Source organism: Prunus avium, chromosome 8, assembly GCF_965620075.1.
Source record: "Prunus avium chromosome 8, drPruAviu1.hap1.1, whole genome shotgun sequence".
Taxonomy (NCBI): Eukaryota; Viridiplantae; Streptophyta; class Magnoliopsida; order Rosales; family Rosaceae; genus Prunus; species Prunus avium.
The window spans coordinates 1,107,720-1,133,391 of NC_142291.1; the positions used below are offsets into that span (position 1 = coordinate 1,107,720).

Sequence of the window (25,672 nt, forward strand, 5' to 3'; positions counted from 1 at the left end):
CCCTTGATTTTCAAGGCGCCGGAGCACCATCCTTGTTGTTCGTTCACTCGCCCCATATATCACACGACCGTCGCTCCCTGAGCAGCGCGCCGAAGCACCGCCCAAAACCCACCACCAACACCATCACTCAACGGCCTTGTAGTTCAGGCCGTGAACCTAACAGCCGATACCAGTTCCTCTCTCGGCTACAATCGTTTGATTAGGAAGATGAGTTCAAACAGGCGCACCACTTATCCATCCAACACTCATCAACACATCGACGCACGGTAGACCGTGCTAGCACGCCCGCGCACAACCGCACAGCACCCAAAAGCAGAAAACCGCGTGTCAACGCATATCCCCTCGGCCCGGAACTCCAGGCCGTGAGATTTGCGCGGCAGACAATCTGACCAATGTCAAAATTTCTACCCCTATCAGTATTGATTTTAACCGTACCATGCACATGAGCAACCCAGTGTAACTGGACTAAGAGATGCTGACCATAAACAGATTTAGGAGAACAGGCAGTAGACCAATCCAAGGCATAATTTATAACCACTTGCTGAGGGTTAGGGGGCATGGTACAGTCCTGATCAAATTACCTTACATCTCCATTTCCATATAAACCAGAGATCAAATCATCCGCAAAGAAAATATGGGAGACATAAGGACCACCTTGACTAATTTGAATAGGCTTCCAAGAATTGTCCTGAACCTTTTGTTGGATGATGTGAGATAGTTTTTCCATACACAAGACAAATATATAGGGAGAGAGAGGATCTCCCTGCCTAATACCACAATTGGGAGAGAATTCAGCAATTAACTCACCATTCAACATAGCTTTATACTTCACAGAGTTAATGCATTGCATTACCAACTCAAGAATCCTTCCTCTTAAACCAACTTCCTATAAGACATTTTTAATGAAATCCCAATTAATGTTGTCATAAGTCTTGGATAGGTCAATTTTCCAAGAAATAAGGCATTTCTTACCGTTAATAGTTTTGAATTTATGGAGCATTCTTGGGCAACAAAAATATTGTCCACAGTCTGACGACCTGGAACAAAACTCACTTAGGTAAGACTAACAAGTTTATCCATGAGAGGACGAAGCCTAGCAACAATGATTTTGGGGACCACTTTATATAAGGTGTTGCAGAAGCTTATAGGTCTAACCTAAGCCATTGAAACCAGTCTCTCCACTTTGGGAACTAAGGTAATTAGAGTATCATTCAAGTGGTCAGGAAGAGAAGCAGTAGCAAACCAGCCTTGAAAATAGTTGACAATAATATGTTTCATACCATATTTTTCAGTAATCCACACGCCATCATCATTGTTCAATCCTTCAAGCTTATTCCTCCTTCATCTAATAACAGTAGAATGATGGAAAAAAACTAGTGTTTCTATCCCCTTCCTTGAGCCAAGTGTTTCGAGACTTTTGCAGCCATAATAATTCCTCTTGGTCGAATAGTGTGGCTGAGAGAAGAAATTGAACTTTGAAGGCTATGGTTCGTAGCATGATTTCCAAAACTGATTTGCCTATGCATCTATGGCGTTTGCAAGGCTAAAACTAGAATCTATAACCCTCAAGAGAATAAGCTTGATCCTAAAATGATTAGCTACTATTTCATTTGTTATCCTGCAAGGTCAAAGGGTTTTAGATTTTATTGTCTAAATTATGGTACCCGAATTGTTGAGACTGGTTGTGCAAAGTTTATAGAGCATGAGGAGAATACCACTGGGATTGATGATTTTATTTTTGAAGAAGAAGGTGATGTAGCTGTTATCGAGAATGATGAATAAGACGTTACACCCTTGATTCCTTTAAGTGAAACTATATTGGAACCTCCACACTTCGAAGAACCAGTTGACCAACAACAAGAACAAGCTGTCGATAATCCTGAGCCAGATAATCATCAAGAAACTGTGCAACCGAGGAGATCTGACAGACCAAGAAGATCCACAACAAATTCAGATTTTGTGTATTTACAAGAAGCAGATTTTGAAATTGGAGATAAAGCTGGTCCAACAAGTTTAAAGAAGCTATTGAGAGTCAGAATGCAGAAAAATGGAGGGAAGCAATGTTAAATGTACTCGAAAACATGAAGAATAATCAAGTATGGGAATTCGTTGAACCTCACAAGAGCCAGAAATTAGTAGGCTCAAAATGGATGTTTAAAACAAAGAAGGATAATGATGGAAAAATCGAAAGATTTAAGGCTAGATTGGTAGCAAAAGGTTTTACCCAAAGGGAGGGAATTGACTACACTAACACATTTCTCTAGTTTCCACAAAAGATTCTTTCCTCATAATTATGGCATTGGTGGGGCATTATGACTTACTTTTACATCAAATGGATGTAAAAACTGCATTCCTAAATGGTGAACTTGAAGAAGCAAATTTTATGGAGCGATCTGAAGGGTTTGCAAATGAGGGAAAATAGCATATGGTTTGAAAACTTGACAAAGCGATTTATGGACTAAAGCAAGCAAGCCGGAGGTCGTATTTAAAATTCCATCAAATTGTCTCATCCTATGGTTTTGAAGAGAACATAGCCGATTAATGCATTTATCTAAAGAAGTATGGGAGCCGATTTATTTTTCTAGTGCTGTATGTCGATGATATACTTTTGGCTACAAATGATCACAAGTTATTGAAGGACACTAAGGAGCTACTTTCGAACAATTTTGAGATGAATGATTTGGGAGAAGCTGCTTTTGTGTCAGGCATTGAAATTCAGAGAGACTGAGCTCGAGGTCTGCTAGGCTTATAGCAGAAAACATACATTGAAAGGATACTCAAACGTATTGACATGAGTATGTTGTCTGGACAGAAAGTTCCATTAGCTAAAAGAGATCTAAAGAAGGAGCATTGCCCCAAGAATAAAGAAGAATAAGATGAGATGAGGGACAAGTCATATGCTTCTCTAGTTGGTAGCATTATGTACGCACGAGTATGTACAAGGCCAGACCTAGCCTTATGCATCAGCAAGATGGGGAGATTTCAGTCAAATCCAGGAATGCACGATGGTGGAAAGAAGATTCTAAGGTACCTATTGAGAACAAAGGCTTACATGTTGATTTACAGACGCACAGAGAATTTAGAACTTGTTGGTTATGTTGATGCGAATCTTGGAAAAGAAGAGGATGATTACATCTCTACTTCAGGTTTTCTTTTCAAGATGGCGGGTGCAGTTGTTGCTTGGAAGAGTGCTGAACAATCAGGTGTTTCAAGTTCAACTATGTTTTCAGAATACATAGCTTGCTATGAAGCCACTTCTAATGCAGTATGGCTAAGGAATTTTATCAAAGACATTAAGGTGGTGGACTCGATTTCAAGACAAGTGTAGATATACAATGACAACACTGCAGCTGTTTTTCACTGCATGAACAACAAGATGTCGTCTGGACTTCAGCACATTGACATAAAGTATTTAATAGTGAGGGAGAAGGTAGTAGACAAACTAGTCAAGTTTGATCATATCAGAACTCAAGATATGATTGCAGATCCGTTTACAAAGTTTCTATCTTTAGAAGCTTTTCTGAGACATGTTGAGAGCATGAGATTATTTTCTAACTTTGATGTTGTAATCTAGTGGGAGTTTTTTTCCCATTCTAATAGATTTCTAGTATGTTTAATTTTTGATGTTTTCTCCATTAAGGGATTTGCATTTAAGGATGTTAATTTGGTAGACAGTTTTTTATTATTAGATAATTCCTACTATTTTGACTATTTAGTTGTTTAAACTTATTATGCATTTTGTGTATGCATGTGAATTTATCATCTCTTTGAGATACCATTGTTTCAATAACATTGCGGATTGACTCTTGCTAAGTCGTAAAGGGGTATGTGTACTAAAAAGCATAAAGATTCACATTACGGATCAGTACATGTTAAGGTTCACGTTTGTAGGTGCTTCATGTGTTTTGACATTGCATTATGTGATTATAGATGAAATGTTTTTTAATAAAGGAGAGCAGTGCTTGTCTATAGTTCATTTTGTCTAATCGCTTTTCATTGTAGCTTGAAGGGGAGGACTTAATTGTTTTAAACTCATGGCCAATAAAGATTATCAAACTTTTGCAATACAGAAGCTTAGTTCTCTAGTGGTTGATCTAGTGGGAGAATGTTATATTCTTATTTAGATTGGTACACTACATAACTAAGTTATATTAGGTTTTCTAAGAGTTTAAATTAGGTTATACCTTGAGGCCCAAAACCTTGTGAAATAAGGAAAGTTTTGAAGCCAATTAAAGGGTACCTATTTATTTCATTTTGTGTGAACCGTTGCTTGATGGGCTTAGAGTGTTAGTCAAGGCGGCCCTTGGTGATGAGTAGAGATGACTTGACCTAGCCCTATATAAGCTTAAGACCCTGCTCTCGTCAGACACGTTCTCTAACCCTAATCTCATCACAAAGAGAGAGTTGAAACAGTTTATGTGAGAGAGTAGAAGTCTTAAGCTGTTCGTGTCTTTTGCCAGAGTTGCTGCTACTGCGATTGAATGAGTTCTGAGATCGTGCAAACAATGAAGATAGTGCCAGGTATGTCTTCTATGTATTTCAGGTTATGTGAAAGATCATGAACATATATATAGAGAAATCTAACAAGTGAGAGATGGACACTTGGAGAAGAGTGAAGAAAATAACCTGTGGAGAAGATAGCAGAGAAGAACCCTAGGAGAAGAAGATGAAAAGAGCGTATGATTTTTGACATAGAAAGCATGTTTTCTTTTTCCCTAGCCTTATAATTAAGCATGTATTATCTAAACCTAGGTGTTTGGGTGAGTTGTATTAGTTAGTCAGGTAAGGAGAGTATTAAAAGCCCAACTCGTTTAACATAGTCAGGTAATTAAATAATACAAGTTGGCACCAAACAACTGACATGAATTATTTACTCTTATCTAGAGTCTAATACGGTGTACCAAACATGCCCTAAAAGGCTAAAACCTCAAAAGAAATTTAGACAACTAAATACTTTTAGAATTTAAACAATACTAATGTCATTCATAATTAAAACAAATAAGAGTTTTACGTCTATTGTTGGCGCTCAAAACTAGACGGGTAGTAGTGGCCCAACGTAAAGATAAGGTAGATGATTGAGGGATCCGATCTGTCTTTGGTAAGGACTTCCTTTCTGCAGACCAAGCTTTATCTGCACGGAGAGAGAGAGAGAGAGAGAAAAGAAAGCAGTTGGTAAGACCTAAGGCACCGGTGTGGTATTGGCCAAAGGCCCTCTGATGCTAAAGTTAGCTAAAGGAAAGAGGAGTTAGCTATTGACAAAGCAAGGGCATAAATGTGAAGTAGCTATCTTACCTTGTACCCTGGGGCAAGGGGCTCTTTTTTTATAGAGGTTTGGGGTGTCCTCTTGGTGTGAAGTTTCGATGTGGGACTCTTGGAAGTAGCCTTGGAGGTTGTCATGTGTCCCAGCCAATATACCAGTGAGGAACTCAAGAGATTCCTACAAGATACTGTTGTGTGGGATTCTGCAGCACCAAAATTGATTCAGCTGCATCCTTAACTTGTGCTACTGATCGGTTCATAATTGTTTATCATTTCGTACCCTTCTAGCTTATGATTTGGTTATGTTTTTGAGTTAAACTTGTGCTTTTAATCCTTTTTGTATTTATCTTTTAGCTCATTGAGCTTTAGGTAACAATGATGGCTTTGGATAGGAAATGATGCAATCCATGCAAGTTAAGGCCTGATTTGGGTGAATGGAAGAAGAGCTTAAAGACAAATTAATTTTGGCTACAAACCCTTGCCAGCCCAGTTTCGTAGGTCAATTTCTTGGCCTTGGATCAGCATGCTCTGGGGCTCGGATAAGGTGAAGATCTTCATGAAACTTGTTCCAATGGGTGTCTAGTACAACATATCCAAATTTCAGCCCAATTGAACATATGTGGAGTGCTTAGCCCGTCCAACACTCAACCTTGCTCAGGAGGATTTGCAGCTGCCAGCTTTTTGCCATGTGCCTCCTTTTAGCCATGTGCCTCACCCCAACTATAACTGACTTTGTACCCAACATAATGAGTGAAGTAGGGAGGCATTCCAGCTATGAAATTCTAAAGGAGCAAGTTGGTACATGATGAAGCTATTAAAGAGAAAGCATGTGCATGCATGTGAAGCAAAAAGAAAGAAAAGAAATGAAATGAAGTCAATTCCAGTTTCTGTTCGGCAGCCAACTTGAAAGGCCCAAAACGCACACTTCTACTGCTCTGATGGGATAACTTTCTTCATAGAAGTTGTTCCAATGGGTGTCTAGTATAAGATATCCAAATTTGAGCCCCATTGGATACGTTTTGAAACCTCTGGCCTTCCTACACCAAGTCTGGTTCAGAAGAATCGTTTTTTCAGCAAGCAAAAGGCAACCACATGGGTTGGCAGCAAAAGGCAGCTACAACACCTTTGAACCCATGTGAAGAAAGCTTGAGCTGCAGCAAAAGAAGTATGGGATGTGATTGATTCCAGCCACACTAACATAGACAAGATGAAATGTGAGTTATGGGTTGTATTAAATGAGGAATGGTGGTGTTGGATTTCATCATGATGTTCCTCCCTCTTAGCCCTATAAATAGAGAAGCCTTCAAGCTTCATAAATCACACCCCAAGGGGGGGGAGCTCTCAAACACTTCTCTAGAGCTCCCTTCCCTTCTCTCCCTCAAATTCTCTTAGTTTCCTTTCAAGTTGTCAATTGTTGTAACAAAATGATTTTACTAAATTTTCCTTCAAGTTTTCTTAGTTCCACTTTACTTTTATTTGTAATGTACATTCTTTCTTAAGTATTCAAGTTTAATTAGTTTCCAAGTTTCAATTATGGTTTTTGTTCTTATTCATTATGCTTATAAGTTAATATGCTAGTTTGAATGATTGATCACCATTTAAGCTTGCATGTTAGCTATCTTGGTTTGAATTAAGAGTAGACACCATGCTTTAATTCAAATTGAACTATGAATAGGAAGAGTATGTATGGACATTCGACAACCGGGATTAGATACATGGTTGGTTGTTTAAATTATTTTTCTATGCTTAATGGGTTCCTAATGCTTAATTTTAGGTTAGACAACAAATGATCAAATTAGGGAATTAGGAACACAAGGTTAGGACCAAACACCATGGCTTAATCATACTTTAGCTAGAATCAATCCTTTAATCTAATCGAACTTGGGAACTTATTTGCTTGAGTTATTTCCTTTTTTTCTTGTTTTATTTATTTTCTTTTTCATTTCTATTTTGTGTAGGGGAAACAAATTGGATCATTCAATCACCAATCCTCGTGGGATCGACCTCGCACTTACATATGCTATACTACCAAGCGGCTCGTGCACTTGCGAGTATCACAAGTTGAGGATGCAGCTGAATCTATTTTGATGCAGCTGAATCGAAGCAACAGATACTTGCAAGTGCACGAGCCGTTTGGTAGTATAGCATATGTAAGTGCGAAGTCAATCCCATGAGGATTGATGATAGATTGATTCAATTTGATTCTCTACACAAAACATAAAACAAGAAAGAAAAGAAAATAACTAACTCAAGCAAATCAGTTAACAAGTTCAATTCAGATTCACAGATTGATTCTAGATAAAGTATAATTAAGCCATGGTGTCTGGTCCTAACCTTGTATTCCTAATTCCCTAATTTGATCATTTGTTGTCGAACCTAAATTAAGCATTAGAAATCCATTAAGCATAGAAAGAATGTTTTAAACAACCAAGCATGTATCTAATCCCTGTTGTCGAATGTCCATACATATACTCTTCCTATTCATAGTTCAATTCGAATTAAGGCATATGGTGTCTACTCTTAATTCCAACCAAGATAGCTAACATACAAGTTTTAATGGTGATCAATTATTCAAACAAGTATATTAACTTATAAGCATAATGAATAACAACAAGAACTGTACTTAAAAACTAATCAAACTTGAAAATTTAAAATAAGAAATTACATAATGAAAAATAAAATACAACTAAGAAAAATATAAAGGAAAATTTAACAAAAGGGTTTTGTTACAACAAATGATAACTTAAAAGAAAAACTAAGAGAATTTGAGGAAGAGAAGGGATTGGAGCTCTAGAGAGATGTTTGAGATCTCTTCCCCTTGGGGTGTGTTTTTAAGCTTGGAGAACCTCACTATTTATAGGTCTAAGGGATGTAAAAATCTGATACAACATCCACTTTATCATCTTTACCTAACTTCCCCACAAAAAACAATTAGCTCATGCATAACAATGCACTGAAGTTTGCTTGTAGGCTAATTTTGGGCTTGTTCCTCTTCTCAATAAATTCTGGAACAATATGGACCTTCAATCTCTTTGTCTTATCTTTCAACCCACATATAGCCCATCAAAAGGAAAAATCGGAAAGGCCTTCAAATGTCTTTTTTGGCACAGTAACGCAGATGCTTTCGAAATTCACCTTAAGCTGCCAAAACTTTCAGAACTTCTTCTCGAAGACTTGGAATCATGAATCGTAAAATGCTCCAAAAACTAGACTCCCACATCTTTCCAATGGTGTAAGGATCATTATCTGGTTCTTCCTAAGCACGTACAGTCCAATTTGTGAAGTTGACTGATCTGCAGACACAGTTTTGAGCTAACTTAACTCCAAAATTCATTAAATGAGTTCTAAAGCTTAATACATTGAAACAAACACAAAATAGATTTTTAAAAAAAAGTTTAACTCAAAAACATAACCAAATCATAAGTTAGAAGGGTACAAAATGAAATACAATTATGCACTGAAGGCACCTACCGACTGTCGATTGTGGGCCTAAGCGACTGGGCCGACTAGTGTGCAATCGGTCGTGGGTGCCGAGGGCACCTATCGATTGTGAAGCTGGGTTTGCAAACATGGGCTACTGGCCGTGCTAGGCGTAGAACCAGTCGTGGGTGCTGAGGGCGCCTATCGATTATAAGGCCGGGCTAGCCATCGTGGGCTACTAGACCCTGCTTGGTGTGAGATATCCTTTCCACGTGTCATGGCAAGAGAGGCCGGTCAGATATGGTACAAACATCTATAACTAATTGACTATAGTCTATATAGTATATCAATACATAAACAAAATATGCATGTCAATTATACAATTAATCTACTAAAATTCATATCAAATATGAACAAAATCCATGTCAATTAGACAATTAATCTAACAAAGGTTAATACCAATTAATCTAACCAAAAGTACATGTGCTTTGGAGATCACAACTTAAAAGTACAAATGATTACAAGTTCGGGGTAACTTTCTGTGAATTTTTCAGAACAGAGATAGTTTTTAATGAATTTTTTAAATTGACCAATTAGAAATTGACACATGGCGCCTTGCTAATAGACCATTTCAGAAAGGAATTAAAATGAGAAGTGCTGGTTGTTTGTTCTTCGTCGAACTTGTTCTGCAACTTTAATTCTAAAGTTCTTAAAAAACTTAAAAAATTCTTAACTTTAGTCGTGGAGCTCCGATTGATGAACGGTTTTTTCCTACATGCTCGTGAGATCGATCCCAACAATCTAAGTTAAATATTCAGGGTCTCACATGGCAGCAAAGAAAACAACTTCTTTGAGGCATTTAGTCGAACATGTGCACACTAGCACAGGGTCAAATTCCGGCATCTCTATGGCATTTTCCAGTGAGGGGAAGTGCAGCTCCACCTCCTTGAGCCTCTGTGGATCCGTCAGTGCTTGTCATGGCATGGTCCCTTGCAGCCTTGACCTATTGAATAGCACCCCTTATGAGCATATTTGTGGCATCCTTGGTTAGTCTGGCATTCTTTCCCCACACCCTAAGTTTTCTATCCTTCAATTGACTTTCCAAAGCTTAATCATTTTAGATCCTTCAACTACTGTTATATAAGCCACTTCTCATTTACAAGTCTGTTATATGGTATTGCTCTGTCTCGTCATATCCCTTTAAAGACTCAAATTGATGAATCTGTGTGAAGATGGAAAGACTGAGCTTCTTTATTTGCTCTTTGATGATCAAATGTTGTTTGTACTCTGGCTTGGCTGATTAAACAATACCTACTGCTTTCACTGCTGATTTTTATTTTTAATTTTTTTTTAATCTCATTAACAGTGAGTTATTTATTCATTTATTTATATAATGAGTTTGAATATTGTTAGAATTATTATTACCAACATTATTGGAATTATTATTACTTTTACAATTCATTATGCAATGCAACAACAAACACTCACCTGTGGTATCCTTGCAATTATTAATCATATTCTGCTGCTTTGGTAAAGCCATCACAGTTCTTCAAGATTCTTAAATAATTTAATTGTCTCAGCCATTAGTAAAGATTCATCCTTAATCTTCTCAAAAACCACCAGCATGTCACTTCTCCACCTACAAAACTTTGATTACAAGTAATGATTGCTCCATGGTGGGCCTAAGCAAAGTGAGAATCCACAGAACCATTTTCATTCACTTTGCTCAATTATATGGAAATGAAGTAGGCAGGGTTTTCATTTTCTCCGTGACTTCGCCATTCCCCTGTTTTGCATTTTTACTGATGTTATTTATCCGGTAGCAAAGAAGAATGTTGAAAAACTCTGCTCACAAATTCTAATGACATCACAATTTTAAAAGCTTAAACTCCTAACTCAATTCAAGTTCTACGGTTGTTAAAAGTTTTCCAGAGCAGCAGAAGATGATTATCAATGTACAAGTATAGGAAACTCTCAAAATCAAATTGAGCATTAGATACTGATTAGTGCTTCTTAAGGCATCACATAATCAAATAGCAAACACACCCACGAATCAAATTTCATAAGATTCCATAGTCTCAAAGCAAAACTCACTAATGATCAAATGGCTTCAAATAAAACTTGAGATAGTGATGGAAAATAATTAAGATTTGCAGACTCGCACAAGAAAGCAAGGGTTCTTCTAGGCGCAACTGGGTAAAATCTTTCCGTCTCGGACTAGATTCTGCATGGCAAACAACAAAATCGAAATGATAATCAAACAGAATTTCAATACAAAAATCTTTTGCTATCGAAACTAACTATTGCAGACTTAGTATTTAGTCCATGGACAAAAATACACGGCCTTAACAAACTTGTGGATAACAAGACAACAGTTCGTACTAGAATAGTTTATACGATGCAAGTTAGGGAACTCAAGGCATATGTAAAAAACGAAAAAGGAAAAACAAGGAGACCAAAAAAAAAAACTTTACATACCTCCTTCCAAAAAACTAGGACAAGCTTTCACGACACATCCCCAGTGACGTTTCGTAAAAATGGTAGATCTCAGGGATGTGTTGTACCTTTTCACGATCCACACCTCCTCGTATGGAATCCTTTAGTTCCTGTGTTACATGCTCCAATGCCAATACTTTTAGTTTAGTGAGGTATTGAAGACCCTGTGGCATTGTGTTTAGTTCTGGGCAGTTATCAAGCCATAAAGATTGGAGATTTGACATCACCCCTTTTTCTATAGTTACCTTGTTCAATAAGGGGCAAGTACACAAATGCAATCTCGTAAGCTTTTCAAACCCTCTGCTGAAACATAACTCTCTGCCAACATATGCATTAAGAAGTGAAAGATTTCCCAGATTGGGCAGTGCTTCAATGTAAGGTAGTAAATCTTCTTCAATTCTAGACCAATGCAGATACAAATATGTGAGGTTCTGGAGTGAAAAGAACCAACGTGGTACATTTTCCAATTTGCCAACCAAAATAACCATTCGAAGGTGGGGAGGAGGTGAGCATAGTTTGTTTGTTTGAAGAACTTCCTCTTCATCGCTTGTCATTAGAAACAAGTAGTGAAGTTGCTTCATCTTTTGAATTGAGGCACATAGGTCCATCTCGTCTCTTTCTTTTACATTCGTAATTCCAATCCTTCTAAGTTGGGTCATATTACCCACAAGTCTAACAATGTTTCCTTCTAATTCAACACACGTCAAAACTTGCAATTTCTTCAACATACATATATTTGATGGTGATCTTGTCCCATTCACATATCTGAAGCCATTAGGTTCTTTAGTGTAACGATACATAATTAGATGGCGCAAGTTTTGCAACTTGGCAATTCCACTTGGAAGTGCCTCTATCTTTGAGTTCATGATATCCAAAGTTTGAAGGTTGCGGAGCTGTCCAATGGATTCAGGAAGCTTCTTAATTGGAGTTCCCCTTAAATTTAAGTATCTTAAATTGAATAAGTATGCAAGTTCTTTTGGCAGTATATCAATTGGAACATATTGCAAATCTAGCACCCTCAACAATTTGAATCCAGAAGGCAATGTATTCGAGGAAGAGGATGAGGACATGTCAGTAACAAACACAAGAAAAGTACGAAGTTGTGCCATACCAGTGCCTAGTTTAATTTCTCCTCCAGTGGTTTGAGTTGACAAGCGGCGCACTTGAACTTCGTCCATAACTTCTTTTCCATCATGTACAGCACCAAACTTTTCTTTTTCTGATGTAGACAGAGCAAGCTCCCGCATAAGGTCGTGCATCTTACATGCTTTGGGCCTTCCACTTTCATTCCTCAGAACAACATGTAGCATGCTACGGAAAATGAGCTCCATAAGATAGCTCTCAGCAACTTCTTCTGATGTGGCGCCTTTGACATCTTCAACAAACCCTTCAGCTATCCACAACCTAATGAGCCTCTTTCTTCGAATCAAATAGTCTTCTGGGAAAAGGGAACAGTATAGAAAACAGTGCTTCAATGGGTATGGTAAATCATCAAAACTAAACAACAAGATACTCTTCACTGGCTCTAGCAACGGATGGTTTGTTAGATGCCAGTTTAAGCGGTTGTAGACTTTGATCCATTCTAATGACTTCTTGGAAGACATCAGACCACCTAAAGCCACGACTGCCAGAGGTAGGCCTTCACACTTTTCTACAAGTTCCTCAGCCAATGATTGAAGATCTGGTGGACAACATTTATTCTGGTAAGCTGAGAATGCTTTGCTGCTGAATAGCTCCCAAGCATCATTCTTTTCGAGGGGTTGAATGTGGTGAATATGACTTTGTACTCCAAAAGAATAGGATGCTACATCTTCTCTTCGAGTAGTAAGCATGATTCGACTTCCAAACTGTGTATTTGGGAGTGCTATCCTCATTTCTTTCCAAAGTTTGATATCCCACACATCATCCAATACAACCATGTACCTTTTAGACTCCAAGTAATTGACCAGCACCTGTAGCAATTCTCTGTATGTCATGGAATTCATGTCTGCAGGGACCTTTTCCATCCTTGCTTCGTGGAATTGCTTAATCAAGCTTCTAAGCAAGTCGTCAATTGCATAAGTTTGTGAAACAGATAGCCAAGCACAACAGTGGAATTTTTTCTTGACCCTTTCGTCGTTGAAGGTCTTTGCAACTAAAGTCGTCTTCCCTGATCCGCCCATCCCCACCACAGAGATAAGCGTTTGCTGTTGCTTTCCATTCATCAACCAATTCATCAATAGTTGCTTCTTTCTTTCAATCCCCACGAGCTCATCTTCCTTAATAAAGAGAGAAGATTCCGCTTGGTTCCGCATCCCTTTGCCTACATCATCACAAGTACTGCTTGTTCCTTCTAATCCACCGACACTGTATCTCTGATTCCTCTCCGGAATGGCTTTAATCATTCTTGAGATTTTCCGCAACTTCTTTGACATTTGACGTCTGAACCAAACATTCTGTGGAATGCGAATAGTTTGGTGGAGCCACCGTGCAACTCGGCCCTTATGACATCCTTGCTCATACATGTGATACATGAACTCGTCAATGATGTCTTCAACATCATAGGCCATGCCTCTGACGCTTGCAACCCACATCCTCCCTCCTTCGCTGCGTACATTCTTGCCCTCAGCATCATTTAGGAAGGCCGTCATGCTTACAAGCTCCTGCTTGATGTCATCAATTTCATCACGAACACCGCCTATGGAGGATGCTTCTTTCTCAAGAATGGTCACAATTTTGCCGATCAAGAAGTCTGTTGGTATGGCCATATTAGCCTTGTATCCAAACTAGTTGCTCACAATGGAAGAACGAATTTGAGTATAGAAAAGGTTGAAAGATGAGCCAAATGAATCAAGTGACGATTTCAGCTGGCAGTGGCAGTTCCTCCAATGTGCAAGAAATTTCAGTGATTTGAAAATGGAAAATGATATCTGAATTTGCAAATACGTAACAGACTGAGACAAAGATGTCTTTGTGTGAAGATGGAAAGACTGGTCTTCTTTGTGCATCTGCTGGTTGCATATGCAATAATGTTGGAGATCGAAGGAGGTTGTGTTGTTTGCCGATGGGGTTGTTGTTTGTACTCCAGCTTGGCTGATTAAAAAATTCCTATAGCGTTTACTGCTGAAAGTCTTTAATTTTTATCATCAAGAGTGAGTTGTATGTTGACTTTGAATATTATGCACGATTTCTTTTATGCTCGATTGCTGACTTTTAATTCATTCACTTTGCTCATTTTGTTTGCTTCTTGATAAATTATTATACTCTCATGTTATTTATCTATCTGGTAGCAAATGTTGAAAAAGTCTTCAAATTTAGTAGCAAAGAATTCACAAATCATATTAAAAGCTTAAACTCATAACTCAATTTCAAAGGCAATATATTTTAATAGAAGCAGCTCATTACATGCTGGAAGTTGTTGGAAGGATGGAGTGGACTTGTATGTTAGAGAATCCCGACAAATATTTAACCCACCCACATGTCTCATATAGTAATACAAGTGAGGGAATATTTGCAATTTGGTGTGATTAAGAAAAGATTTCTAATTTCTTCAATGGGTTATTTACACTAACACCCTTCATGAGGGTTCAAAAATTATAACAACACCCTTTAGGAATGAGTTGTGTTTCAATATAGGCTTCGAAAAGCTTACACATTTGGAGTCGCTTAGGGCCTATCTGTAACGTTTTCATAGAATGTTTTTAGAGAATATTTTTTAAAAATCAAAACGAGAAAACAATTTTGCATTTTCAAAATTCGAGCTACAAAAAGCAAGCTAAATCCTTGTATCAGTTTTGTGAGCTGCATAATTAATGTATGTATGTGGTTAATTTAATTGATAATCATATTTCAGTTTCGCTGTAATATCTGTTGCATAATCAAATTGTAGAAAAACGGCACAAAGATCACTTTTTGCTTAGATGGAAATACTGATCTTCTTCTCTTGCTTCTTGTTAATCAAAGCCGCCATGTTGATAATGTTGGAGACTGAAGGTTTTTCACCCAAGCAGCCATATGTTGTGCTGTATGAACTTGATTTTTTGTTTGATGGTGTGGTGTTTTATTTACTTTTGTATTTTAACAGATGGGGTGTTGTTTTATTCAGTAGCGACGTTTTTGTCATCCTTCCAGAGATTGTTGACAAATATTTGGTCAGGCGAGAAGACAAGTTCTTCATGGAATTGTAGCAATTAATTGTATTTGTTTTGTGAATTTTCATATCCCGGCCAATAATGCTAGACTCGATGAGGTTTTTTTTTTATGGTAAATGGTTTTCCCACTCCCATTTTATCCACCTACACTCCTTTTTGTTTAGAAAAATGGAGTGTAAGTGGATAAAAAAGGAGTGGGAAAATCAATACCATTTTTAATTTATCAAATAATGTGTCAAATTGTCAACATACATGTCATTCTCATACAGAGCAGTGAGCCAAATAGATCTCAATTCATATATGGGTCCTTGTTTAAGTCAGATTAAATAAACGTTAAATATGAACACCAAAGCGTAAGCGCTAATCAGTTAATACAATGTTAGCTACTTGTTTGGACACTCTTGACATTTTTTTATTCATGATGTAAATTATAAAAAAAATCATATATAAAATGGACTTTAGAAACACACCTAAAGCTCATTTTTTTTTGGTGAAGACACCCAAAGCTCATTTACAACATAACAAAAATACTTTGAACTTCTTTTAAATTACAAAACTGCCATTGATTTCTTAAAACAAACAAACCCTAAAATCTCATAAAAAAGCCCAAAACACTCAATAGGGCATGAAAGTAATTTAATAATCAAAATTAAATTCAATAGGGCCAATTGTCATTTTTTGAGTTTTTTTTTTATAGAAATTAAATAGTGCATGGTTTATTTATAGTTTTAGTGCTAAGAATGGGTATTTGACTAAATATCTCATAAATAAAACACAATGTTGTTGATAAACAATAAAATGTTCAAGGCAATGATAAAATGCCTAAACGGTTTCAGATTTTACAAGGATGATGTTAGAATGAGGAGCAAAAACTGTTTCAACACACAAGCACTGTCGCAGTCGCAATCAACCAAAACGTGATCCAACTCATGACTAAATCAACGGTAGGTAATTGTGATTTTAGAATATTAGAACTTGGTGTAATAATAGACTACTTGCCCATCTTCCTTTTTTCTTTTTTTTGACTCACGTGCACTGTGCACATGGGCTGGCAAACCCAACAAGTTGGGCACACTTGGTCGTCATTCTCATCTTTGTTTCCTCTCTCCTTTTTTTTGGCAGTTCTTCTACTTCTACGCTACAGGTATAAATTATAATACGCTTTTCCCGTTTGATTTCTTTATTTTATTTTGTGGGTATCTTTGTAATTCTGAATACTTATTATATCATCCCATTCTTGATTTGTATTTGCTCAAAATTGTCGCAAAAATCTTCAAATTACTAACAAAATTGAACAAGTTAGCTTCTGGGTGTTACTTAAATGTTGTTAGATTGTTGATTTGGGAGACTTTGTTCCCAACATTTCATATGTATTTCCAATTTTCTATTTGTTCATCACTGTTTGTTTCCCTTACTAATCACATCTTTTAATTTAGTCCCGAGTCTAACTTTAAATGGCGTTATGTTTTGACAAGAAAGTTGGGTCTTTTCCATGTGTTCTTCTTTGTTTAGTTGCTCGAGTTTAATCACATTTTCATCTCTCGATATTACGCGGGATATAATCTATAATGTGTTTCCTTTCCTCTGAATCAAATCAAGGGCATAACTTATCTGCACTTGGAATTGTGAAGGCTCATTTTGTTCTCATGCTCACTACCTATATGAGGAAAGTCCTCTATGGATTGCATCATGGAGTGAGAGGAAAAAAATAAATTTAAAACATGTGAATATTGCATCGTAGCTAGGTTCATTTTAAGCATGTCAATATGCATACGAACCATGATATCTTTACAATCAATCTTGCTGTACTTGTATATTTCTGATTACGTCATTACTTGGATTTCTTGCTGCTTGTTTTGAAGCAATGTTATGCAAAACATGGCTTTGTTAGTTTAATCCAACACTTATTTGAATTTTCCAATGCACATGTATCTGGCGATCAGCTTTTCATGTGAGTTGTGCTTTGTGATAGGAACCCTCTTCTATTTGAGTGGTAAATTTTGTTTTACTTATAGCTTAATAAATATACTAATTTATGTTTCTATACAGAAGAAACAACAAAGTCAAAATATTTCCATAACGTTTTGAAGTTCTTCTCAAAAGCAAATCTGGTGCCAAACAAAAGAAGATGCAATGGGAGCCTCCAGTGGACCAAGGCTTTCTGGGATGCAGAAACAAGTCCTCAGTCTATACAGAGGGTTTCTGAGGGCAGCCCGTGCAAAATCTGCTGAAGATCGACAGCAGATTGAGTCACTTGTGTCAAGTGAGTTCCGCCGCAATGCCAAGGAGGTAGACCGCAAAAATTTCCTTTACATTGAGTACTTGCTTCGCCGTGCTAAGAAACAGCTTGATCAGCTCAGGAGCCCCGATATTGTTGGATTATCAGCCCTGAATGTCAGTTTTTCGCAGACAAAACATCCTACAAATTGAAGTAAGAATTTCATCTATTCTTCTTATTTACTTGTCGAGCCAAATTTAGTTTGATCCATCGTTTAAACAGAGTAACAGAGGGAAATAAATTTTTGGCTAAAATTTCCATGTTACTATAAAATTTCAATGTAAGCTATTCAGAAAGCTCTAAATTGTGTGATTCATTGATTGTCGTGGTCTTCTAAGGCTATGTGTATTGATTATCTTCCGGATAATGATAATAATAGCTTATTGGACATTGTTGATAGTTTCAAGTCCTGTTTTCTGTGTTGCTTATTGTTCGTTAGAGGATAAATAAAGACCAAAGATTGATTTGTGACAAGTTGCGATAGAAGATTGTGGTTTGTTTGATGGGAATGGTAAGCAAATATTACTTTCGAAGACGGATTAATAAAATGATACATAGAAATATAATTCAAAGTTGCATTTAGTATTAACAAACTTGAAATAATAAAAAATATCCTGCGAATGTGCCTCCCCATCGTCCCCAACTTAATGGCTCACTAAAGCAAGACCCAAAAAACAAAACTGCAACAAACTAAGAAATGGAGAAGACAATAAAGCCCAGAAGAGCAAACAAGGAAAAGAACCCAACAAGAAGGGAGTGGACTTACATGCATAAGACAAGTACACAGAGTTTGTTCACATTTTCACTACATCACTTGCTTCTGAGTTCAGAGAACCCAAGATATAATTAATCACCCACATGTCAGTCTGATATAGTAATCTAAGTGAGGGAACACTTGCAATTTGGTGTGATTAAGAAAAGATTTATGGAGCACCAGAATCCCCTACAAAGTTGAAATGGTCACTGAAATTATTTTGAATTCTGCTATAGTTATGTCACTCTCTACTCTAATTTTGGAATGCTATCTACTGATTTCCATTTAATTATGTTTTCAACTCTATTCTATGTCTTGATTTCAACTCATATCAGTCACCACACCAGAAATCCTCTCACAAAATTTTCTTAGAGAGATGGTAAGGGCAATTCCATTTCTGATCATATGATTTTGTGATTAAGAAGATACAGTAGAAGAGCAAATATGGCCTCAGCTGCAACCGATCTCTTGATTGGCAAAGTAGTAGGCATTCTTGAGAGCGAAGCATCCTCCATAGTAGGTGTTCGTGATCAAGTTGATGAGATTAAGCAAGAGCTTATAAGCATGAAATCCTTCCTAAAGGATGCTGAGGGGAAGAAACCGCAGACAGAAGGAGAGGAGACATGGGTAGCTAGCGTGAGAGATTTGGCCTATAATGTTGAAGATATCATTGATGAGTTCATGTACCACATGCATGAGCTGCAGAGTGGGGTTAGATTTGCAAGCTTGCTCCGCAAAACCATTTGCTTTCCAAACCATTGGAACAGAGGTCGATTTGCAAGGTGGCTCCACAAAACCAGACACAACCCAAAGTATCTTTGGTATAGGAGTCAATTTACAAGGTGGCTCCACAAAACCATTCACATTCCGAAGTATAGGGGTCGATTTGCAAGCTGCCTCCACAAAGCCTTTCGCATTCCAAAGAAACTTTGGTATAGGCGTCAAATTGGCAAAAAGTTACAGAAAATCACAAAAACCATCAAAGACATTACAGAGAGGAATCAAAGATACGATATTGATCCCCTAGAAGGAGCAAGTTCAGATGACATTCAAAAATGGGTGAAAAACCAAGCAGAGTCTTCCCTTTTTATTAAGGAAGACGAACTTGTTGGGATTGAAGACAAGAAGCAAATATTGATGGGATGGCTGATGAACGGAGAGCAACAACAAGCGGTTATCTCTGTGGTCGGGATGGGAGGATCAGGGAAGACAACTCTAGTTGCAAAAACCTTCACCAGTGAAAGTGTGAAGAGACATTTCAGCTGTTATGCTTGGATTACGGTTTACCAAAGTTATGTGATTGAAGATTTGTATAGAAGCTTGATCAAGGAAGTCCACCAAGCAACGAAGGAAGAGGTCCCTGCAGCTGCAGACTTAAATTCCATGAGCTATAGGGAGTTGCTACACATGCTCGTAACCTACTTGGAGTCTAGAAGGTACCTAGTTGTATTGGATGACGTGTGGGATATAAAACGTTTGAAAGAAATGAGGATAGCACTTCCAAATAGACAGCTTGGAAGTCGAATTATGCTCACTACTCAAAAAGAAGACATACCCTTCTCAACTTACCATAATAAACGTTGTCCACCAGAGCTTGAATCATTAGCTTGGGAACTTTTGGGGAAATGTAAAGGCCTACCCCTAGCAATCGTAGCTTTAGGTGGTCTTATGTCTTCCAAGGAGTCATCTACGGAGTGGAGAAAAGTCTGCAACAGCATAAATTGGCATCTAATAAATGATCATTTCCTAGAACCTGTGAAGACAATCTTGTTTCTCAGTTTCAACGATTTGCCATATCGACTGAAACATTGCTTCCTATATTGTTCAATTTTCCCAGAAGATTATTTGATTCGAGCAGAAAGGCTTATTAGATTGTGGATAGCTGAAGGCTTCGTTGAACATGTTAAAGGGGTCACACTGGAAGAAGTTTCTGAGAGCTATCTTATGGAACTCAATTTTCGTAGCATGTTGCATGTTGTAAGGTGTCCAACTATAAGACAAGCATGCAAGATGCACGATCTTATGCGGGAGCTTGCTTTGTCCACATTAGAAAAAGAAAAGTTTTGTGTTGCCTATGATGGGTGAGAAGTGATGGAAGAAATCAGAGCTCGTTGTTTGTCAATTCAAACATCTGAAGGAGAAATTAAAGTATGGAAAGGTATGTCGCAGCTTCGTTCATTTCATGTGTTTGTCACTGGTGTATTCTCGCCGTCTATTTCAAGTACATTGCTTTCTCAATTCAAATTGTTGAGGATTCTAGATTTGGAGGATGTACCAATTGAAGAACTGCCTGATGGTCTTATGTACTTATTCAACTTAAGATATTTAAGTTTGAGTAGAACTTCAATTAAAAAACTTCCAGAATCCATAGGACAGCTTTGCAATCTTCAAACTTAGACATCAGCAACACAGAGATTGAAACACTTCCGAAAGAAATTGCCAAGTTGGTAAACCTACGCCATCTAATTATGTATCGATATAGTGGAGCATCTTGGGAATTTAGATATGCTAAAGAGATTAGAGCACCATCAAATATTTGTATGTTGAAAAAATTGCAAGTTTTGTCATTTGTTGAATCAGACTCAGAAGGAAACTTTTTAAAACTTGTTGGGAACATGACCCAACTTACTCACATTGGCATTACAAATGTAAAAGGAAGTAATGAGATGAACCTTTGTGCTTCCATTCAAAAGATGAAGCTCCTTCGCTACCTGTATTTATTGGTAACAAGTGAAGAGGAATTTCTTCGAATCGATGCACTTGCTTCTCTTCCAGGTCCTCTGCCACACCTTCAAAGGCTTCTTTTGAGCGGCAAACTAGAAACTGTACCAAGTTGGTTTGCTTCACTCAGGAGCCTCACAGATATCAGTCTACGTTGGTCTAGACTTAAAGAAGATCTACTACCACACATTGAAGCACTGCCCTGTCTTAGAAGGCTTATCCTTGTTAATGCCTTTGTTGGGAATGAGTTGTGCTTCAATATAGGCTTTGCAAGGCTCACACATCTGGAGTTGCTTAATTTCCCCTTCTTGAAAAACATAACAATAGAAGAAGGTGTGATGCCGAAACTCCAGTTGTTAATACTTCATTGCTGCATGAAATTAAAGGCATTAACAAGGAGGCGTGGATCATCCAAAGGTACAACACATCTGCGAAATTGACCAAATTTACAAAACATCATCTGCGACTTCTTCTGCAAGGTGAAAGCTCGCCCCACTATTCTTTCCCCACACCGTAAGTTTTCTGTCCTTCCGTTGACTTTCCAAAGCTTAATCTTCTTAGATCCTTTAACTACTGTTATATAAGCCACTTCTCATTTACAAGTCTGTTATATATGCATTCATTTTATTTTGATTATGGTATTGCTCTGTCTCATCATATCCCTTTACAGACTCAAATTGGAGAAGCATGGTGCAAAGATGAATTTGTGTGAAGATGGAAAGACTGAGCTTCTTGTTTTGCACTACTTAATATTTGTATTTTCTGTATCTGCTATTTTCTGATCAAATGTTGTTTGTTAAATATTAATCTGTATCCAACATTATTAAAATTATTATTACTTTTACAATTCAGGAGCTCATAATTCTGGTATCCTTGCAATTATTAATCATATTCTTAAATAATTCAATTGTCTCAGCCATTAATAAAGATTCATCTTTAATCTTCTCAAATTTGAGGCAGCTCAGGCCGTTCAGCGAGGAGTTATCCAAGTTCACAGACTTCAGAACCTGGAAATTATAATGTTAAAATATAGAAAACTTTGATTACAAGTAATGATTCCTCCACAGAACCATATTCATTCAACTTGCTTATTTTGTTCTCTTCTTCTTGCTAACTTATTTGGAAATGGAGTAGGCAGGGTTTTCATTTTCTTCCTGATTACACCATTCCCCTGCCTTGCATGGTTATTATACTCTGACGATGTTGAAAAAGCCTTCAAATTAGTAGCAGAATGAATTGTCAATTGCTCACAAATCATATTAAAACCTTAAAGACTCAAATTGGAGAAGCACGGTGCAAAGATGAATTTGTGTGAAGATGCAACAACAAACACTACTAGTCAGAAGCTAATAATTCTGGATTTCTGATTCTACCATCAAGTTCCTTCAACCTGTGGCATCATTGCAATTATTAATCATATTCTGCCACTTTGGTAAAACCATCACAGTTCTACAAGATTCTTAAATAATTTAATTGTCTCAGCCGTTAATAAAGATTCATCCTTAATCTTCTCAAAAACCACCGGCATGTGACTTCTCCAGCCAAGAATTAAGCTTTTAATTAGTCTCATTCATAATTTGAAGCAGCTCAGGCCGTTCTGTCATGCTTTCTATTTTCTTAGTTAGTTTCTGCCTCTAGAAGCTCTTTTGATTTTCAAAAGTCAGCTGGAGTTATCCAAGTTCACAGACTTCAGAACCTGGAAATTATAATGTTAACATGGAATACTTTGATTACAACTTACAAGTAAAGATTCCTCCACAGAACCATATTAGAAAACCCCAGTATAGACAAGCGGCTATACAATTTCTTTTTAAATAAAATTAGAAAACCGAGTATATCCGAGCGGCTATATATTTCTTTAAAAAAAAATGGAGGTTGTAATATTTCTTTAATTTTTTTTTATAAAAATAACCGAGTATAGCCGACCGGCTATACTATTTGGTTTAAATAAAATTAAAAGACCGAGTATAGCCGGGCTATACTATTTCTTTTTCAAAACAAATTAAAAAACCGAGTATAGCCGGCCGGCTATACTATTTCTTTTAAAAAAAAATTTGAAAAAACCAATTATAGTCCTATACTATTTCTTTTTAAAAAAAAATAGAAAAACGGGGTATAGCCGATCGGCTATACAATTAATTTTAAATAAATTTGACAAACCGAGTATGGCCGCCCGGCTATACTATTTCTTTAAAAAAAAAAAAATTAGAATAACCGATTCTAAAGCTTAATTTCAATCTAAGTGCACCCATAATCAGCTTTATAATTTCATTTCATGGTTCTTAGGGCATTCATTTGGGTTTATAATGTCTGCATAAAGATTCAGATAGATTCATTTAGTAGCAAAATTCAAAGCAATAGTGCATCCCCTGCAAATGCAGAGGAATTAGAAAGATCGAACTTGACTACATTTCTAGTGATGATCTTATCTTTTGAAAAGCTTATTTAGTTATACAGAACTACATAGTAAAATAGCTTACCTTAACAATGTGAACAATAAGAAAAGCCACCGAGACATACAAAAGCATCGATAACTCCTTCCAGTAAATGTTGTGTGATATAGGCACCTAGACAGAGTTGTTCACAAATTCAATAAGACAGAATCTGAAACAACTTCAAAACTGCAGATAACCAAGAACTTGGAACTGACCTGCTCATCTTGCAATGAAACCATCTGCAGCAAAGGAGATGTGCGCTTTAGAGTTTTCTTTTAGTTCATATTAGTGCATAATCTCTAAACTTGGTCTATATATACACTCACCGCCACGTTTGGACTCCAATTCCAACTGCTTTTCTGCTTCCTGAAAGTAATGTGAAACCTCAAATTCCTTGTTAGTACGTTGGTAACAGACCCTACTCATTGATAGCCCAGGGGATCCGGATAGTTGTGTGAAAATCTTACCTTCTTCATCATTGTTTCTTTCTTCCATGTTTATATGTCTTTCATTAAAGCTTTTGTTGCTGTACCAGCCAGAACTCAGAAGAAAATCTAATAAGATTATTGGGAGTGTATATTCTGTAGAAAATGTAATATACTTCTAATAGTCATAGCATATGTACTCATATCATTTGACAAATACAAATAATTAAGCCTATGTTGGTATAAGCGGTAGCAACTATCTCTAAATGTTACCAACTGCTCTTTGTTACCTAGTGATGGTCAATTTTTTCATTGTGAAGCGCACGGGATTGGGATTTATTAATGACATTACAGTTATATTTTGAATTCCAAATTCCAATGCCAGGAGGAGCAGCTCTTGATTGGGGTTGACGCTTGAAGATTATTCAGGGTGTTGCTAGAGGGCTTCTTTATCTCCACCATGATTCCTGTAATACATAGAGATTTGAAGGTCGGTAACATTCTCTTGGATGAGAACATGAACCCAAAACTTTCAGATTTTGGATTGGCACGTATCGTTTAAGGCACGCAGAGTCTAGCAAATACTCACAAGGTTGTAGGAACAATGTAAGCATCATCTCTTTCTTTTCCAATTCTCGGAAATCTTCTTTAAATGTTAAATCATTGAACACACTATCACTCATATCTGAATAAATGGCCTAGGCGGGCTAGGCTGGGGCAAGGCGGTCTACGCGGGCGCTGGCGTCTAGAAGAAAGAAAAGGCCATTTTGGAACTCCAAGGTCTGGGACGAGATGACGATGGTGCTATGAGGCGAGAGAGAGAGATGACGATGAGATTGAAGAAGAAGAGAGGTTGCGTGTTATGTTTAGGGTTTAGAAAAGGGCCTGGGCGAGAGAGAAGGGCCTGGGCTTCAGAAAATACAACATTAAATGGATTTTGCAGTATGAAATCACTAAAGTAACAAATAACAAATTAATATTTTAATATTTTAAATCAAAAAAGTATTATACTATTTGTTTATAATACTAAAAAATTTATTAAAAAAAGCATAGGCACTCGCATAGGCCCCGATTACTCCTCTAGGTGCTAGGCCCTTGCCTGCCGCCCCCTTACTACATAGTGATTTTTCGAACATTGGGATTAACATGTTGGTAAATCGAGGTGTACCAGCACTTCAATTTACAACCCTGGAATTTTAACTTACTCCAATTCCCTTCTGTTTGTGTTCATAATTAACTAAAAATTAGTTGCATTGCATGGCGTTTAGATTTAACTTTTCTGGTTTAATTTTTCTCAAGACTATAAACAAAGAAGCAATTTCGTCAGTTCTCAATTGATTGTGCAGTGGCTATATGTCTCCAGAGTATGCCATGAGCGAGATGTTTTCTGATTAAGTTCCCTCAACCTGTGGTATCCTTGCAATTATTAATCATATTTTGCTACTTTGGTAAAACCATCACAGTTCTACAAGATTCTTAAATAATTTAATTGTCTCAGCCATTAATAAAGATTCATCCTTAATCTTCTCAAAAACCACTAGCGTGTGACTTCTCCAGCTACCTGGTTATTTTCTATTTTTTATTTTTCACAACATTACCCAAGAATTAAGCTTTTAATTTTCTACCTCTAGAAGCTCATTTGATTTTCAAAAGTCAACTGGAGTTATCCAAATTCAGAGACTTCAGAACCTGGAAATTATAATGTTAAAATATGGAAAACTTTGATTACAAGTAATGATTCCTCCACAGAACCA

The 25,672-nt window shown here is 37.1% G+C and overlaps 2 protein-coding genes and 2 pseudogenes across 4 annotated transcripts; 3 read left to right on the forward strand and 1 right to left on the reverse strand.

The window, feature by feature from the left end:
• Positions 1 to 2,881: 2,881 nt before the first annotated feature.
• Positions 2,882 to 3,328, forward strand: LOC148291094 (secreted RxLR effector protein 161 pseudogene; annotated as a pseudogene).
• A 7,387-nt stretch (positions 3,329 to 10,715) lies between these two features.
• Positions 10,716 to 14,181, reverse strand: LOC110744983 (disease resistance protein RPM1 pseudogene; annotated as a pseudogene). The gene is made up of 2 exons (XR_015826083.1): positions 11,158 to 14,181; positions 10,716 to 10,903 (listed from the first exon to the last, which is right to left on the reverse strand). The product of XR_015826083.1 is annotated as a disease resistance protein RPM1 pseudogene (transcript).
• Positions 14,182 to 16,313: 2,132 nt separating this feature from the next.
• LOC110770789 (succinate dehydrogenase assembly factor 1, mitochondrial-like) lies at positions 16,314 to 18,898 on the forward strand. 2 transcript variants are annotated; one of them, XM_088246145.1, is made up of 3 exons: positions 16,314 to 16,449; positions 17,355 to 17,736; positions 18,760 to 18,898. In XM_088246145.1, exon 2 carries the CDS (start codon positions 17,439 to 17,441, stop codon positions 17,733 to 17,735), a length of 297 nt encoding a protein of 98 aa, XP_088102271.1. In that variant the 5' UTR covers positions 16,314 to 16,449; positions 17,355 to 17,438; the 3' UTR covers position 17,736; positions 18,760 to 18,898. The 2 variants fall into 2 exon arrangements, with proteins under 2 accessions (XP_088102271.1, XP_021830699.1); XM_021975007.2 differs by lacking the exon at positions 18,760 to 18,898 and having other exon boundaries at positions 17,355 to 17,974.
• LOC110764635 (disease resistance protein RPM1) lies at positions 18,782 to 21,568 on the forward strand. The gene is given in 3 exon segments (XM_021967641.2): positions 18,782 to 20,729; positions 20,732 to 21,449; positions 21,451 to 21,568. Coding segments are annotated over 3 exon segments (2,757 nt in total). The 3' UTR covers positions 21,542 to 21,568.
• Positions 21,569 to 25,672: the final 4,104 nt, after the last annotated feature.

Excerpts from the sequence above, each read along its gene's own strand:
- LOC110770789 (XM_088246145.1), top strand. The coding sequence starts at position 17,439 with ATGGGAGCCTCCAGTGGACCAAGGCTTTCTGGGATGCAGAAACAAGTC.